Source organism: Nomascus leucogenys, chromosome 20, assembly GCF_006542625.1.
Source record: "Nomascus leucogenys isolate Asia chromosome 20, Asia_NLE_v1, whole genome shotgun sequence".
Lineage (NCBI taxonomy): Eukaryota > Metazoa > Chordata > Mammalia > Primates > Hylobatidae > Nomascus > Nomascus leucogenys.
Genome location: NC_044400.1, coordinates 49,982,038 through 50,000,582, shown reverse-complemented (window position 1 = coordinate 50,000,582; position 18,545 = coordinate 49,982,038). Strand labels below are relative to the sequence as shown.

At 37.9% G+C, this 18,545-nt stretch overlaps 1 protein-coding gene across 5 annotated transcripts in view; it reads right to left on the bottom strand.

Moving 5' to 3' along the window:
- ARAP2 (ArfGAP with RhoGAP domain, ankyrin repeat and PH domain 2) overlaps positions 1–18,545 on the bottom strand; it is a 177,107-nt gene that overhangs the window by 125,397 nt on the left and 33,165 nt on the right. For all 5 annotated transcript variants that reach the window (XM_030800960.1, XM_030800964.1, XM_030800962.1 and 2 more), the window contains exons 6-7: positions 17,349–17,702; positions 1,025–1,094 (exon numbers count right to left, since the gene is read on the bottom strand). In XM_030800960.1, the coding sequence (XP_030656820.1) occupies positions 1,025–1,094; positions 17,349–17,702 (424 nt within the window). The remainder of the gene's footprint in view (positions 1–1,024; positions 1,095–17,348; positions 17,703–18,545) is intronic.

Here is an 18,545-nt window from a genome sequence, read left to right as displayed (position 1 = left end):
AGTGCTGGAGAAAACCAGCAGTGAGATTCCATCAGCTATACAGACTACCTTCTACTCAACCTAGGCAACGAATTGTCTTAACACTCAAATGTACAAGCGAACTAGAAAAAAAAATAATAGCTAAAACAGAAAACAGCTTTTAAGGCTGGTCGCGGTAGCTCATGCCTGTAATCCCAGCACTTTGGGAGGCCAAGGCAGCAGATCACTTGAGATCAGAAGTTTGAGACCAGCCTGGCCAACATGGTGAAACCTTGTCTCTACTAAAATTACAGAATTAGCTAGGCGTGGTGGTGCCCACCTGTAATCCCAGCTACTTGGGAGGCTGAGGCAGGAGAATCGCTGGAACCCAGGAGGCAGAGGGTGCAGTGAGCCAAGATCCTGCCACTATACTCCAGCCTGGGCGACAGAGCAAGACTCTGTCTCCAAAAAACAACAACAAAACAACAAAAACCCAGCTTTTCAAAAATATCCATCCAACCATCTTGCAAACCTCCAAGAGATGTGTTTATACCGATTTGATGCTCTGAGTCACTGCAAAGTGAAACCAAACAATTAACACCTCTCTATATTTTCCATTGTTCTCAGCCATACAGCATGCAGTGTGTGTTATGTTGCAGTATGTGTTACTATCTGTCTAAAAGCATATATTCTTCTGTCCTGCAGCAATAAAGAAGCAATATATAAGAAGAAGCCTAAATCTCTATTAGAGCCACAGGCATTGCCAATATTAGGGGGTGGAAATCTCTAAATAATGAGAAAATTGTGTTAGATTATGAGCTACAAAAAGAGCATGTGGTTAAATCTTAAAATTAGTGTGTTAAGAGAAAGTACATACTTAAGACAAGAATCATCTGATTTTAATTAACTAAGCATATGGTAATATATTTATTAGTTGCAACTTCAAATTCTTTTCATGTTGAGAATCCACCTCCTATTCTTAAAAACCAAACTGCTTGCTTAGTTTACTGAAGTACACCTAGTATGCATAAAAAAGCAATTTTTGAAAACTGTAAAATGCATTTACCTTCTCATTATTGTAGTAAGAAATGCTAAGGCCATCAAATTTCACCCATCTCTTCTGAAACATGCGTTTTCTGCAAAACATATGAAATTGTTATTTTACATTCAAGTACCATGAACTTAGATTGTTAAATGCATTTGTAATGTAACCGTGTAAATATATTATCATTTAATGTTAAACAGCATAGACAACAATAGGCTATGATAATACACAGTTTTGGCCATGGCACATAGGAAAAAATAGCATAATAGTACTTTCTAATCAGTTGACCTAGGAATTTTTTGTTAATGACAAAATTAACAGTGTTGTCGCACACATTTGTAAGGTTCAGTGCAAAACAAAATGTGGTCAGAAACACTGTCACTGAACCCATTTCTAATAATAAAGATAATCCTTTCACGAAGATAATATAAGCTTTCATCCCTCATTAAGCTTATATATCTATTTTATTTTCCCTTTATTTTTGTTTTAGGGCATACATATCTTACTAAAATAACGAGGCTTTGTCACTTGGATTTACATGGAAAACATATTTAATTTTGATTAAGCTGAAAAAGACCTGAACAAATACACAGAATCATTTATAAGCATTCAAAATTCAGTGAAAGATTAGTATAGTTTTTAAATGATCATATGAAAGGCAAAGGTAGTTTAAAATGACTACTGACATGAAAAACAAAAGCAAAATAATAAAATCACATTTCAGGCTTAAAAGAAAAAAGAAACTATTTTTCTGACTGTATAAGGAAGAAGTGAAGAACTGTTTTTACTTAGGCTTGCTTTATATTTTTATTTTATATTCTCCTGCCCTGAAGGCAGACAATCGTAAGTACTTTTGGTCTTTAACACAGAAAATAGACGAAAACAAACTTGCTATTTTTAAAAAATATTATTTCTAAACAAACATCAACTCTGTCTACCTTGTGCTTCTGCAATTTTCTAAAATGTTTAAAACAAGGAGTTGGCATAACTCTCCTTGGCTCTCAGAAGACTTAATAGAAAAAGAACTTCAGGAAGTGTAGAGAGCTTGCCTCTGGGCTGGTTCCCCAGCCACACATCTATCATGCAAGTGAAACACAGCAAGCCTCCCAAATTAATCGTTAGCAAATATGTTCTGCATAAGATAAAATTATACCAAATCTGATCGAATATAAACAATTTTTAAGATTCTTCAGTGCAGACATTTTCGCATATAAGCATTGAATTAATTATGAATGAGAACATGTAAATTTACATGTAAAGATCTTAAAAGCATATAACCACTTCATATTTAACTCTAATTACAGAAAAAATAAAAATAAAAATTTTGGCCAGGCATGGTGGCTCATGCTTATAATCCCATCACTTTCAGAAGCTGAGGTGGGTGGATCACCGGGCAACATGGCGAAACCCTGTCTCTAGAAAATATACAGAAAAAAAAAAATAGCCAGGCATGGTAGCACACAACCTTGTCCAAGCTATCTGGAAGGCTGAGGTGAAAGGATCATTTGAGCCCAGGAGGTTGAAGCTGCAGTGAGTTATGACTGCACCACTGTACTCCAGCCTGGGCAACACAGTGAGAGTCTCATCTCAAAAAAAAAATTACTTTAAAAGCATATTACACAACTGACCACCCAGCCCTCTTTCTACCTTATTTTTCATCTTTCAGCTTCATTTTAACTTTTCTTGGCCTGTCTGCAATGGGTTTTCCTCACTTTGCAACATCCAACAGTGTTAAAGCCATCTGGATTTACTTTTTCTAGCAACACAGGGTTCCTTAAATTCTCAGCATTAAATGTTAAAAGATAAAGAAATATGAAGCAAACACAATAATTATATACTGGATAAATTAGTCACTTTTTGCTCATTTCATGTTTACCTCTTCCACACTTAAAGGCAGAGAAATACACACCTTCTAACACAATCCAAACAGTAATTCAGTAAATCAAGATTTTGTTTTGGGACACAACCCACTTCACACTGTGAATGACAGTAAGCTAGAGCTCAATTACACATATAATCTTCCATTTTAAGATAAAAATAATTAACATCTGCGGGGGATAGAGGCCTTAGGGCCTCCCATTAACCCACTATTCCCTTTGCTGACTCCTTATCTTTCGGTTACATCTAAACCAACTACAAAGAAATCCCTTCCCCGATGACCCAATCCAAAGTGGATAACAAAGTTATTCTCTCAAAACCCTCTACTTTTCCTCATAGCACTTAACACAACCTCTAATTTTATATATTTGTTTATTTGCTTAATGTTTGTCTCCCACACCAGGTCATATGCTTTACAAGGACAGCGTTTATTTCCTCCTGTACAATCAGCAAGTTACATGGAGAGGAATATGGCACTGAAAAAGAATTTGCTGAAGGAATGAGTTACATGATTAAAAGAACACCATGGGCGGTATGACAGACAAATAAAAACTCAAATGATCAGCACTCATATAATCAGCATCTTTTAAAAGAAAGGTTGAGGGAATGCAAGAAAACTTCAGAACACGCTGAATTAAATTCAAGGTTTTGAAACCTGCCCAAACATCAAGTGTAAAAGGTTTACAACCTATTTTCACATGTCTTACTTAAGATTAACTGCAGCCACTCCAACACGTAAAACTCTCTTAGAATTCCATCACCATCTTAATAGACAGTTTGTGTCTGAGGCATCATCCAGGAACTTAATATTTGTGTCCACACAAAAAGGAGGAGGGGAAGAGGCAGGGCAGATAGCTTACTACGTGTTAGGCTTAAGGATCAGTCGAAGATGCAGTATCTGACTAGCTACAACTCCCCTCTCAGGCGCTCATAATGCAAAGGACACACCCTACCACTGGCTCTCTGAGGAAAACCTCAGCCTCTGAGAGAATCAGCTCCTAAGGTATTCTCCCAATTATTTTAATTTTTTTCAACTGCCAGGTGACTATTTGATGTCTTCATCTATTTTTAACTCAATATTTTTAAAGATTATTAAATCTCTTAAACATTCTATGAAGGGACAGGTAAATAAGACAAATCCCAGCCCACAGTGAAATGGAATGAGAAACCACAGGGTGTAGCAGATGAAAGAACATGAAAGAACAACTGTCCTACAGGTGGAGAAAGCTATTCCGCACTCCCACCATGGAAAGTTGGCTTCTGTGGTCATGCATTCATCCAGTCAGCCATCAAAATCTGTGGGTACATACTCTGTGGACACCACTCTCTGGCCACACTGCCTCTCTTCTCCAGACTCTTTCTTGCCTCATGGCCTTCCCATATGCCATTGTCTCTGCTTGGAATGCTGCCTGCCTGCTCCTAACATGGCTGGCTCCTTCTTGTGCTTGAGAGTTCATCCTTAACGTCATTTCACCAAGTGACCATTCCTGACTATGCATAGATCATTCAGGTCTCTTTGTTCTCTTGCTCCATTTCTTTACTTAATGACACTAAGCAGAATGTGTAATTATATATTTGTTTTGGCTTCATATACCACCCATACTAGATTTCTTTTTCTTGAGCCTTATCTTTTTGCAAAATATGCATTTTATTGATACATATTAATTGACATACTTATGGGGTAAATGTGATATTTTGATATACGCATACAATGTGTAATGATCAATCAGGGTAAATATATCCATCACATCAAACAGACTTTGAGATCCTTGAGTACAGAATCCATTTCTGTTTCATTCATCAATATAAAACCAGTGACTATCATAGTTCCTCACATAGAGTGAAGAAACAAATGAATGTATTTTTCACTGAAAGATATTTACTTGAATTTCTATTGTATAAATATAGAAATAAACACTACTGAAAAACTTCACCCTTAATTTTATTTTTGCAAATATTAAAAACCAGATTTTTGTATGACAAAATAAACATCTTGTGAAACTACCATTGCAGGATCCTCAGGGTGTTGCTTTTCTGGCCAGAAGCCTCTGTGGCTGGTGGCACCTTTGCCTGAGTTCTGCTCTGGCCCACTGGGTTTGTTCCATCCATTCGGCATGAGCAGGCTGCGCTCGGCTCACGCTACCAGCCTGGATCTCAAGACTGCCAATGGCGAGCCAGGTGTGGAGCAGTGAGGGGTGTGTGAGCAAGCGAGCATGGGGTCCAGCCACTGCACACAGTTAGGCACGCCAGCTGCTGCAGCGGGGCAGCCAGCACAAGGTGTCTGCATGGGCACCAGCTCTCTGCAAGGCTGCAGCTGGACCAGGCACACAACAAGCAGCTTCCATGGCTTCCACCAGGAAACACGGTGGCAGCTGGAAGCTTGAGACTCCAGGAACTTAAGAGGTCCAAAGAGGGAGTCATAGCCCTGCCTCGGGGAGCTTCCTGGTCTCGGTTCCCCGAAGGGCCGCAGTTCTTCTCTCCTTGTTTTCACCCACAACACGATGAGAAGGCAAAGTGTTTCAGCCCTGTTTGTGTTACAGCTCTTTCAGCCCAGGCATCTCCCAGGTCCCAAGTTCTCGTGCTATATCCAGAAAGAATGAGGTACGCAGACAAGTGGAGGGTGAGCAAGGTGAAGAGGAGCTTTATTGAGTGACAGAATAGCTCAGAGGAGGTCCTGGGTGGGGAGCTCCTCTGTGCAGTCAGGTCATCTGATGTCTGCAGCTATCAGCAGAGGGTAGGTCCTGGCCATGGGTAGCTCCTCCCTGCAGCTGGTCATCCTGATGTCTGCGCAGCTCTGGCTGATCCAGAGGCTTTTACGGGCCTCAGGGGAGGAAGTGCACACCAACTGGTCCATGGACGGCCATAGGCAGACCCAGAAAAGGCACCACAAGTTCCTACTGTGGTCCGCAGGACTAGCTGGCCCCTACCCTCCAGGCCTTCCCTGGCCTGAAGGTGGGGCCTCACCGAGGACCTTCCCCCTTCTGCCCATGGCCCAGCTTCACCTCCTGCTGCTGTTCATGGCACCCAGGCTGTTCATGCCAAGAAGTGTCTGCAGGCTAGTGCTGAGTTGACCTCAGTGCTCCCTTGGCTTTCCTCCCTCCCATGCTCATCAGGACCCAAAGTCCAGAGCGGGGCTAAGGCAGCAGGGAGCTGGCATGTCAGCACTTCCCCAAGAGTGCACAGATCCAGATGGGCTGTGACAGTACCTGGCCCCAGCCCCAATCTTGTTCTGAGATAGGAGCAGACACCGGGAGCAGGGAGAAGCCAGGCAGTTGGAGCAGACACCTTTGAGCTTGTGTAGGTAGGGGGTGGCCTTCTGGTCCCCAAGAGTGCAGAGATGCCTGGCTCTGCAGCCCTGACTTAGGCAGAGGCTGCTGCAACCGGGAACACAGGGCTCCTGCCTGCTTCCAGCCTCCACCAAGAGCACAGGGAGGCCTGGACTCATAGCCACGACTTGGGCATCTGTAGCTACACCCAGGAAAGCAGGACTCCTGTCTGCTCCATGGAGTGGGAGGCCTGGGTCCCACAGCCACAACTTGGCAACTACAGCTGCACCCGAGGAGCTCCCACCCTACCAACTTGGAAGGGGCAGGGTTCCCACTTGTCCTTGGCTCACGCCATCTCTGTAGAGTATGCAGCCCTGGAAGCACCTCTCTGCTGCAGCCAGTATGATGGCAGCAGCGGCTCCAGATGGGTCACCGCTGCTATCACTACCTTGTTATTAAAAAAATAAATAAGAGCCTACAGAAAGCTTGAAAAGTTTACCATTAATTTCCATGTAATTTCAAAATACATTTTATAATTAAAAAAAATTTTTTTGAGGTGCAGTCTCGCTCTGTCACCCAAGCTGGAGTGCAGTGGCACAATCTCTGCTCACTGCAACCTCCACCTCCCGGGTTCAAGTGTTTCTTCTGCCTCAGCCTACGGAGTAGCTGGGACTACAGGCACATGCCACCACATCCAGCTAATTTTTGTATTTTTAGTAGAGACAGGGTTTCATCATATTGGACAGGCTGGTCTCAAATTCGTGACCTCATGATCTGCCTGCCTGGACCTCCCAAAGTGCTGGGATTATAGGCGTGAGCCGCCATGCCTGACCAAATTAAAAACTTTTTAACCAACATTTCACCATTAACCCCACCTCCCAGTCCCTGTTAATCACCATTCTACTCTGTTTCTATGAGTGTATTTTTTTTAGATTCCACGTATACATACATACCACAAAAAGGTTACAAACTATCAGTTATAAGAAGAATAAATTCTGGAGATCTAATATATAGCATGGTGACTCTAGCTAACAATAATGTATTGTACACCTGAAATTTGCTAAGACAGTACATCTTAAGTGTTCTTATCACACACACACACACACAAAAACTCTGTTAGGTGACAGTTGTTATTAGCTTGTTTGTGTTCATTATTTCACAATATATAGGGATATCAAATCATCACCTTGTATACCTTAAACACATATAATCTTTGACAATCACATCTCAATAAAGCTGGAAACAAAAATAAAAATTTAAATATGGTTATTTAAAATGTATGCATATGATACTTTCCTATTTAAAAATGTTAAATAACCAATTCATTTTTAAAACTAAATTCATATAAACATTGAATAATCTATTTTCATTAAACTATCAACATTCAATCAGCTGTTTTCCACATGTGAACTTCAATACTGAATTCCAATAATTAGTTAAAGATAAAACTTTACACTTAGATCTTTTCTCAGCACTATTCCCTTTTTTATTTATTTATTTATTTATTTATTTATTTATTTATTTATTTATTTATTTATTTTTGCAACACAGTTTTGTTCTTGTTGCCCAGGCTGGAGTGCAATGGTGCGATCTTGGCTCACCACAACCTCCACCTCCTAGGTTCAAGCCATTCTCCTGCCTCAGCCTCCTGAGTAGCTGGGATTACAAGCATGCACCACCATGCCTGGCTAATTTTCTATTTTTAGTAGAGACGGGGTTTCTCTGTGTTGGTCAGGCTGGTCTCAAACTCCCAACCTCAGGTGATCCGCCTGTCTCGACCTCCCAAAGTGCTGGGATTACAAGCGTGAGCCACCGTGCCTGGCCTCCCCTTTTCTAGCACATGGAAAGTTAGATTAATTCATATTGGTAAACCTTACAAATTAATCAAAATTTCAACTAAATAATAAAAGGAAAAGCTTGAGAAGTCCTGTGCTTCTAACTGCCCATGTAAAATTAAATTAATAATATCAATGATTACTAAATGTTTAAGAATTATCTTTTCTGTGCAAGAGTTCAATACTCCTCTCATGTGTTTTTAAACATATATTCACTATCCAGCAACTAATTTCATTGTAATTACATATAATTAATACATACACTGTAAGAATTTGCTAAAGCACTTCAAAAGTTTTCTCTGAAGTTGTATCTTTAAATTTCAATTACTAGCTTAATTTACTTCACAAATTTTAAAAAACAGAAGAAGATAATGTATACAAGACAATGCCATCTTAGCCTATATTCTGGCTACCACACAATACAAATTAGATCTGAAATAATGATGCATTATTGCACAGAAAATAGATTTAAATTTGCAGTCCATAAAGAAGTTATTTGGTACTACATTTGGTAATAAAAATAGCAAACACATAGTCCTTTGTTGCAGGAACTGTGTAGAGCGACACACAAATATTAACTCATTTAATCCTCCAGACAACAATGTGAGACAGGTAACATTATTATATCCATTTTAGAGATGAAGGCACAGAGGCAGTGGTTGCTTAAATAATTTGTCCAAGTCATACAGCTAATAAAGAACGTATCTTGGAGTGTCTTCCCAAAGACTGCTCTTAACTGCTATACAAAGCAGACATTAGTATATTTTATAGCAAAGTACCCAGGACATCCCTGTAGGTAGTAATAACATTTGACTTCTACATTTTATATGTGAGTTCAATCTTGCAAAGTACTTCAGAATTCCTTCAGGAAAAAAGGTAAAGCAGACGTGAAACACACTAGCCTGAGTTTTATCTCATTTTGTTTTTAGGGTTCTGAAGGGAAACATTTATTTAAGAAGCCTTTTTCGAATAATTTATAAGACTTGTGCAGTATTATTGAACAGATTTCTATAAACTCTTCCCTTGGGCTCTGGTAGGGCAGGTGGTGTAAAGTTTCAACTGCTTTCATAAAAACAGCTTCACCATCTGGTATCAGTTTTTGTTGTCTCAAAATGTGTCTCTTAAAAATTATTTTTTAACAACACTGTATACACACACAATTAAATCTCTATTTATGAAGTACTCACACAGAGGCACTCTTGTTTAATTTCATTCCTAAGTGCCAGCAGTTTTTTTTTTCAAGATTACATTTTTAAGCTTAAAAAATAAATCCTAATATCCAACAAGCATGCTAACTAACCAATGATACCAATCTAAGGTGTGAGAGGCTACCAAATTGTCATCTTTAAAAATCACACAATTGGAAAGAACATCAAAGACATTAAGTCAAATTTATGGCTTTTATTAATCCTGCCATTTAAGGCAATAAAAAACATACTTCTCAAATATTCTCAACAATCTCAAAGGAAAAAGTATCATCACCATGCTGTTCCAGATTCATCTGCCTTGTTTACACAGCCCTAAAGAATCACAGCATATTTTATATTATTCCCTCCTCTAACCCTAACGAGACCCAATATTTTCTAGGACTACAATCTCCATACATATATATTTTTATCTAATTACTTATTTTTATTCAGCTAATTATTTATCCAATTATGCTTTTAAGAAGCAGAAGACTTTTAAATGATACAGTAACAAAATATTTTAGAGAGAGAAAGATGCAAGGAATTGCTAAAATATTTCTATAAAATGCCAGCACTTCTCTATTCTAAAGAGCATTTTCTCACTTTTGAGCAAACCAAAATAACAATTTCCAAGATTATATGAACCAAATGAGCTGGGGCCAAAAAACGAAAATAAAACAAAAAAAGTATCTTCAATCTCAGCTTCCATCTCTGCTATATCTATATCCTAAAATGAGAAGAAAAAAAAAAAGGTACTCAACATAAAATTCTAGGGGCTAAAAAGATTCTTGGAAGTCAATGATAAAGCCTGAATTTTAGTGTGCAACTACCAATTTTAAAAATATCTACAAAGAGCTTAGTGCTTTCATAAAGTGGTGTATAAAAAGCTATGTTAAAAGATTCACACTTCTTTATTTTATAGAGTCATATTATATAAAATACAACATGAACCAGCTTCCAGTTAAAAATCTCAGTTAAAAGCTTGCATTTACTTCTACTCCTCCCCAAACCTCACTAAAAGACATCAAAGGGTTAAGAAATAAATAAAAATAAATAAATGCCTGCAAATCAACACTGACTAAAGAAGTCGAGGACAGTAATAATATCTAGAAATCTGGAAACAGAAGGAGAGATAAGAACTGATTGCTAAGCCAGCATTAGATTAAATTAAGAGGAAAACACATTTACTCTTGTATTACCTCTGAAAATCTCAGGAAATAGAGATACCAAGTAACTCTGGAAGTGACTATGAAAGTGAGGGTGAGGTGCTGATAATGGATATATTGAAAGGCAGTTTAAGATGTAGACTTGCCCTCCAACATCACAGAATCATTCTCCCCTACTTCTCACTGTTGGAAAACTGTCTCTCCACCTTCACACAACATAATAGTCTAGTTTTATTCAATGGAGAGAATAAAACAGGAGGTTTTGGGGCTGGGAGACTCAGGCATGGCTATATTAAAGCAAAGGAATCAAATAAAAGTCTACATCATAACTATCAATACTCAAAGTCCACTTTCCCTCATGAGCCACCTGAAAGCTGGTTACCAGGCCAGGCGCAGTGGCTCACGCTGTAATCCCAGCATTTTGGGAGACCGAGGTGGGTGGATCACCTGAGGTCAGGAGATCAAGACCAGCCTGAGCAACATGGAGAAACCCTATCTCTACTAAAAATACAAAAATTAGCCGGGCATGGTGGTGTGTGCCTGTAATCCCAGCTACTCAGGAGGCTGAGGCAGGAGAATTGCTTGAACCTGGGAAGTGGAGGTTGCAGTGAGCCAAGATCGTGCCACTGCACTCCATCCTGGGTGACAGAGCAACATTGTGTCTCAAAAAAAAAAAAAAAAAAAAAAAACTGGTTACCAGGCCTATAACGCTCAGGAAGAAGATTCATTTAAAAGATACTAGCATGAGGCTTCTGTATGGAAATACATTACTAAAAAACCTACCATGATCGTCTTACAAGAAACAAATAGCAAGGCCCATCAGAGCCTACGGTGCTTCCAACCAGTTCTGCAGTATTTTACTCTAAAGTGACAGCTCAAGATTAACATAACATTTGAGAAAAATACCACTAAGGTAAAAGATAGGGACAAAACCACCCCTCCAAAATGTTAAAAAGAAATAGACTCTACAGGAAAACTTCAAAAAAAAGCATTAATATCTTCAGAGAAGTAAAAGGATTTATTTGTGAAAAAGTAACACTATGCCATAAAAAGAATAGTCAAAAGAAAATGTTTTGTATGTCAATTACAGTATAACAACAACAACAAAAAAAACTGGGTTAGGAAACACAACTGAAGAAACTTCTTAGTGAGCAGAAAGGGAAAATGGAAAAGCTAGATTTTTATCAGTGTTTCAGGGCAAGAAGTCCAACACCAAACTATCAGGAATTCTAGAAAGAAGAAAAGTAATTGAAGAATAAAACAAGAAAATCTCCAAGAACTGAAAAAATAGGCTATGTATAAAGTATCAAAAATGAGATTTCTCAATATTACCTCTAGATTACTAGGGATCTAGAATACAAATTACTGATCTGGAGAAGTATTATTTCCAGTTAAGATTTCTAAAACATAATAAATCAAAAATAACAATGTTTAGGGGGGAGAAAAAGATATCTTCAAACATGGAAGACCTGAAAACATTGACTCCCTATCCACCTTTTCTCAGGAAGCTTCAAAGAGTTGTGCTTTATCTAAAGAAAAGATGGAAAGACACAAACACTAGAGAGAGGCATAGAGAATCCCAAAGATGATACAAGGGAATCCCAAGATGTTAGTGTGCACTTGGCCTGGGGAACAACCAGCCCAAACTAAAGTTTTCTCAGCGGGCTGTAGGATGATGAAATTGATGGGTATATTTATTTTGGTTACTTCAGAGATTCATATGTTGAGGAAGAATTTTCAGATGAATGAATACACATATTAAAAATTAAGCAAACAGGCCAGGCACGGTGGTTCATATCTGTAATCCCAGCACTGTGGGAGGCCAAGGAGGGTAGATCACGAGGTCAGGAGTTCAAGACCAGCCTGGCCAAGATGGTGAAACTATGTGCTTTTATAACAATCAAAAAAATTGAATTCTGAAAGTTCAATGTGAACACATGATTTCTTTGCCTTGTATTTATCAAAGTATGAACTGACTAGGACTCACAGTAACATTACTTAAGGTCCTCTGCAATAAAACGGTGTTCTGAAAAAAAAAGAAAACCGAGATTTATTGAGCATCAATTAAGAGTGAGGCCCAAAGTTACCTACTTTTCCAAATGATTTCACAGAGGTAGTCCTGACCTCACACATTTATGTGAAAAATGGAGGTTCTAAGAAATTGAGTCACACAGCAAATGAATGATGTCTGTCTGATTCCAAACCCTATTCATTTCTCTGCAGCTAGGATGGCTGAAAGGAATTAACCAGGTAATTTTATGGAAACTGAAACTTTTTTCCTCCTCAAACTACAAAAATATTAAAGCTTCTTAATTCCTTGGCACAATGTTTACAAGTAGCTAGTGCTTTGAGAAATGCCCAGCTAATTTGCAGATTAAAAGAGAAAACATACTTTTTATTAAGGATTTCAGATTCACTTTTAAGATCAACAAGGTGACTGACATATAACACCCTAATCAAACATGTACTTGCCAACTTTCTGCAACACCTGCCTTTCACCACAGCCCTAAGAAAGCATACCAAGAGACCCAAGGCACTCAAACACTTGCGTAGCCAGGTGGGAAATTGTTCCAGTAAAGGAGACTTGGAGACTGGATGATGACATGGAAAGCAGTCACTGACAAAGGCACAAACAGCATAAGCTCTGAACTCCTCCCAGGTCTTGGGCTATTGGCTTCTGGGAGCTCTGACTCCCAGTTATTGTCTGAGCTCTGACCTTTTCTTGGTATTTGATCATTGGCTTTTTCACTTTCCCTAGTTATCTGTTCTCTGAACACGCTTTTCACTGGCAGTTTCTCTCCCTGGTCCTAGAACCCAATTGTCCATCTTCAATAAAATAACTCCAACCTCCACCTGCTCACTATCGCAACCCTCAAGTACATCTAGATATCACCTCTATCAGTGCCTTTCCCTCTAGACAGAAAAGCATTTTACCTAAAAATGCCAGTTAAAATCTTATCCATTTTCTAAAGGGCAATTCAACTGCTACCCTCTCCTTCCGGGAAGGTCTTTGAAGAAATGCTTTCTCAACCCTTGGTAACCTCAGGACTCTGTACTTTGTAGACCTTTTTGCACCAATTATTCTACTTTTGTCTTTGGGTTTTATTGCTATTCACATATATATTTCTTTTCTGCCCTAAATGGAAGCTACAAAAAGACAAGTAACACATCTTGCTCATCCGTGTCCTCCTCCACCTCCAAGTGCTGACTTAACCTCACATGATCAACTTTAGCTGCCTCAGGCTCACACTGCCACATCAGTCCTTCTCATGGCCAAAAAAAAGTTAAATTTAAAAAAAGAGGAATTTCCCAAGTAAGAAATAAAGTCCTAAAACATTTCAAGTAAAACAGAAATTCTTTAATATACACTGCAGTTTTTATAAAGATGCTCTGTGTATTATGCTGAACACACAAACATCTTTAGAAAATAGTAATGTAAAAATTCAAAAGGGTTTCCTTATTGCAGATATTCTTGGAGATGTTAATTTATGCATTGCCTAGAAGAGGCACAGCACATCCAACCATGTTCTCTTTTCTTTACAACAGCTTCAAACATTTCTCTTCTGAGATGCATATTTGGGAAACGCTGGAATAAATTATATCCAGTCTTTCATATTTTCATCTATACAAATCTGCTGAAAAGCTTAAGTTTATTATTTACAGCTGAGAAAAAGTGAAGAAGATGATTTATTTTAATCCTCATAACCCAGTGAGAGGTCAAGTATCACTTATTAAGCTTTTCATCTGCTTTGACCTGTTTGAAATACAGCCTCCCAAATTCAACATTTTTTTAATTTTTAATTTTTTTATTTTACTTTAAGTTTTAGGGTACATGTGCACAACATGCAGGTTTGTTAACATATGTATACATGTGCCATGTTGGTGTGCTGCACCCATTAACTCGTCATTTAACATTAGGTATATCTCCTAATGCTATCCCTCCCCCCTCCCCCCACCCCACAACAGGCCCCGGTGTGTGATGTTCCCAAATTCAACATTTTATTGTTTCTTTCATACAGTTTTTAAACCACTAGTTTTAGGGACGTTATGTTTAGGTCATTCAAGTATTTAAACAACTTTTCATATTTTAAACTGGAAATGTTTCAGTATTTCTTTTGTTGTATGGTGTTATACAATTATATTCTTAACCAAATATTGGGTAATGCTCACATATTAGGCATTGATTCAGAATTGGCATTTCCATTTCAAAAGTAAATAGACAACCATGTGAAATAAGTTCAGATTGTGAATGTGATTATTTTGTTTAATGTCATTCATTAAACAAAAGACAGTTTCAAACACTATTTGAAAAAGTATAAACTAGAATGTGTCTGTTAGTTTTTAAATTGTATTTTGACAATTGTATTTTGATAATTTATGTGCATGTCTTTCAGGGGGAAACAATTATTAAAAAAAAAAAAAAAACACCAAGAGTTCACTACCCTGTTAATGGGTATCAGTATTATCAATGGTTCCTGGAGATTTTCATCCACAAACATGTTGTTGAGTTCGGCAGCTTGTATTACAAAGTTCTTATAAATTGCTGTTTTAGAAAAATTAGAAGAAAAATATGTCTAATGCTAGGTTTTTCACAGATTCATTCTACAACAAATACTAAGCATCTACCATGTGCTAGACAATGCTCTGCTAAGACTATCACAAGAAAAGCAATGCAGATGCCTGTCCCCAAGGAGCTTGTATGAAATAAATAGATCATCTGGCCTGTAAGCCCTGTAGAAGAAAGTAATTTAAAGGGAGTGATGGGGTGGCAGGGGAGAGCAACAGTTGTAGTAGTAAATTTGGTGGCCAGGGCTTAAATGCAAAGGAGACATTATAGCATGAACTTGAGAGAGGTTCAAGCCATGTTACTCTTGAGGGAAGAGCATTTCAGGCAGAAGGAAGTACAAATGCAGAGGCCCCTAAGGAGGACCTCTGCTTTTTATTACTTCTGTATTTTATTGGACCACAGCCTCATTCATCGGCTTACATATTGGCTACGTCTGGTTTTATGCTGTAACTGCAGAGTTAAATAGTTGCAACAGAGACCATTTGACTATAAAGCTTAAAATATTTACTACTTGACCCTTTACGGAAAAAGTTTGTTGACACCTGCTATATGGAGTTTGGAATCCCATCTCAATCAGTGCTATCTGCATCAAAGAGACATGCAGCCATGGGTTAAACGAAGCTCAGCAACCACTGAATAAGGAAGGGGTAGGCATCACTTTGTTTACTTGAATGAACATCTTAAACCCTCACAATAGCCTACAGAGCCTAATTAGGAAAGGAAAAATTCTCAGTTCTACTTCTGATTTAATGAATGCATGCCTTTTGGCCAGCTACACATATTTCTTTGAAGTCATAGCAATATAATCAAGTAGAAGAGTTTTAAAATTTCTTGGTGATATACCAAGCTCCTTGGTTTATTTTCTTATATCTATTCATCCCGGTATTTTGGTTGGAGGTGGGGTAGGGGGTAGCTTTAGGACAGAAAATGCAATTATTTCTCCTAAAATGGAAAAATATAAATCCAGAAAACTTACAGCATCTAACCTTAGGCAGGTTCAGAACAGAAAGAATGGAAAGTCAAAGTTCTGTAAAAGAGAGACAGAATATATCCTAACTGTCCCAGAGGTGGCCAACAATAATGAAACTTTCTCAATGTACCTGGAGCTCACACAGACCAACCCTGTAAAGGGCGAGATCTCACCCGGGACGCGCAGGAAACCACAGCCGCTGGGGGCTTTGTACTCAAAGTCTGTTTTTTCTTCCAGTGATACTTTAAGAGAGCACTTGGACCTCCCTAAATACTTAGATTTTATAGACATGAAAGATTCAAGAATATTCAAGTTCACTGATTCACTCCACCAGTGTTTAGACCTGAGCACTGATTCACACGTTCGACATCTGAATATGCACTTACCAATAATACTTAGGACTAAAAAGAACAAGCAGAGGGTTTTGTCATCATAACATAACCAGAAAGAAGTGACACACATAGCTGATAGTAAGAAGTAATCTGCTTTGGTTTATTCAAAATCAAATTTCCTAAAAGGATGAAAATATATAAGGTATTAACATATAATTACTAACCATACAATTTTGGGGTGTTTTGCTATCTTTTGAAATGTTAATTCCTGCTTCTACTAGTCATCTGATGCTGCTTCTGGTAGATTTTTTTTTCAATTAAAATTATTTTAGATCAAACCAATCCTTTTTAGAAATGACACACATTTCAGGAGAATAGGAGAGAAAACCAGCACACTGTAGGGACTCACCACATTAGCTACTGATACATGAAAGCTTTAATCTCAAAATAATTTAATAATTCATGAAAAACATTTCAAGTAAATATTTCAAAAAGACATCTAAAAATAAGGATGCCAGTAAACAATTCTAATTAAATATAATCCTTCCCCAAAGATTTCTCAGTACTGTCAAAACAAAAGTTTCTTTGTAAACATCTGTTGATAAATCCATTGAAAAGTATAATATTCACGGGACTCTGACCTTCTGTGTAACATACAAAAATCAAAACAATATATCAATAACAGTGAAGACCTAAACCTAACAAAGATGTACTTTTCCCTAACTACAATAAGCCTTGTATTCTCGAACAGAACACTGTTATGATATGAGCAAAAGCCAAACAGTGTGGGCTGAGTAATACTAACTCAGTCTGTCTTGTTTTTCTTTGTTACATACTGGGACACAGATTAGCGCATTTTGATGCGAACTTAGAAGGTAACATTAAGAAAGTAGATGTGAGGTCATAACTTTCTATTTTAATTTGTGACTCTGGACCTTAATGCAGCATTGCATTGCACATCTCTCTCCTTATGTCTAAAGAATAGCACTGGCAAAAGTGTGCTGAAAGTACCTAAAAATGGCATCTCTGTGTATGTGTGTGTGTGGAGGTGGAGTGGGGGAACAGCAACCCAGGAGGTTTAGCAATGAATAAACTTGAAATTTTAAAAATATGCCACTTATGAAATAAATGAATACGTACATACCCTTGAGGAGAGAGCTTATCCAGCCATCCTGATTTAACCTTCTTTGCAGATGCTCCATAAAAGCAGGCATACGGAGATATTGCCTGTGAAGAAACAGCTGATGAATCAGCATTTCCACTTGTTGAGCTTAACGGATAACTGTGCCTATTAACGGAGTCCAAAGTCAATGCTTTTTGAGTCCTAGATTTAGATGCCTTTGAATTTTTTCTTCTTAAACTCTGAAAGCATTCTTCTACTGTTGAGTATTCTGATTCAGAAGCAGTGTCTATCAAAAAATTGTTTTTGTCCTCTCGAGGTATCCAAATATCTTCCACCTTGTCCTCGCTTATTTTCTCCTTTCTGTTATCATATATGCTAAATGGAAAAATGATGTAAACATTTCAAAGTACTATATGTGATTTAAGACATCAGTGACATTTTGAAAATTTATAAATAACTAATAACAGAAACATAAGGCCAGGAAAATCCTAGAGTTTCCATTAACCCTATTGAAAATTTTTTAAACTCTTCCAGAAAAGCTAAGTAAAATTATTTCATTAACCTATGACATCTTTGAATACTACTACAAGTTTTTTCTTAGGTATAATTTAATCTTATCCCTTTTATTTTGGAAGGTTAGGGGCAGGTGCTAAGGATGGAGACTGGGTATATTCTTCACATCACAATTTAACCATCTTTAATAGCACAATTAAGTGGCCAGCCCAATCTCTCTGGGCAACATCATGGACCATTAACTCATCTATACGGAGATCTTATTTCCAACTTGTTTACCCCTCTCTACTATCCTCTAATCAACTCCAAGGACCCCATGTTTCACCATAATGCTATAAAACAGAGAGTATGCCTGACTGCTGAGAGCATCAGTATTATTTTGCAATGCTGATGAGGAAAAATATTGCAGCACACTGCTAGCTATAAAACAAGAAAGAGTTAGGGTACATTCAGGAAGTAAAAGCTATGTAACGCACAATATTCATTGGAATGCATTCATAATAGCTAAGCATATTTCTACAGATTCAAGGAATGACATAATAGATCAACTAATTCATTAATGCCAAAGGACATTTTTTGCTAATCAATGAAACAGATATGCCTGGGCTCAAATTACATCTTTCTGGATATAGCATTCTAAAAACCATTACTGCTTCAAAGAATAATTTAGCCTGGCCCTTTCATATTTTGCATTATATTAATGGC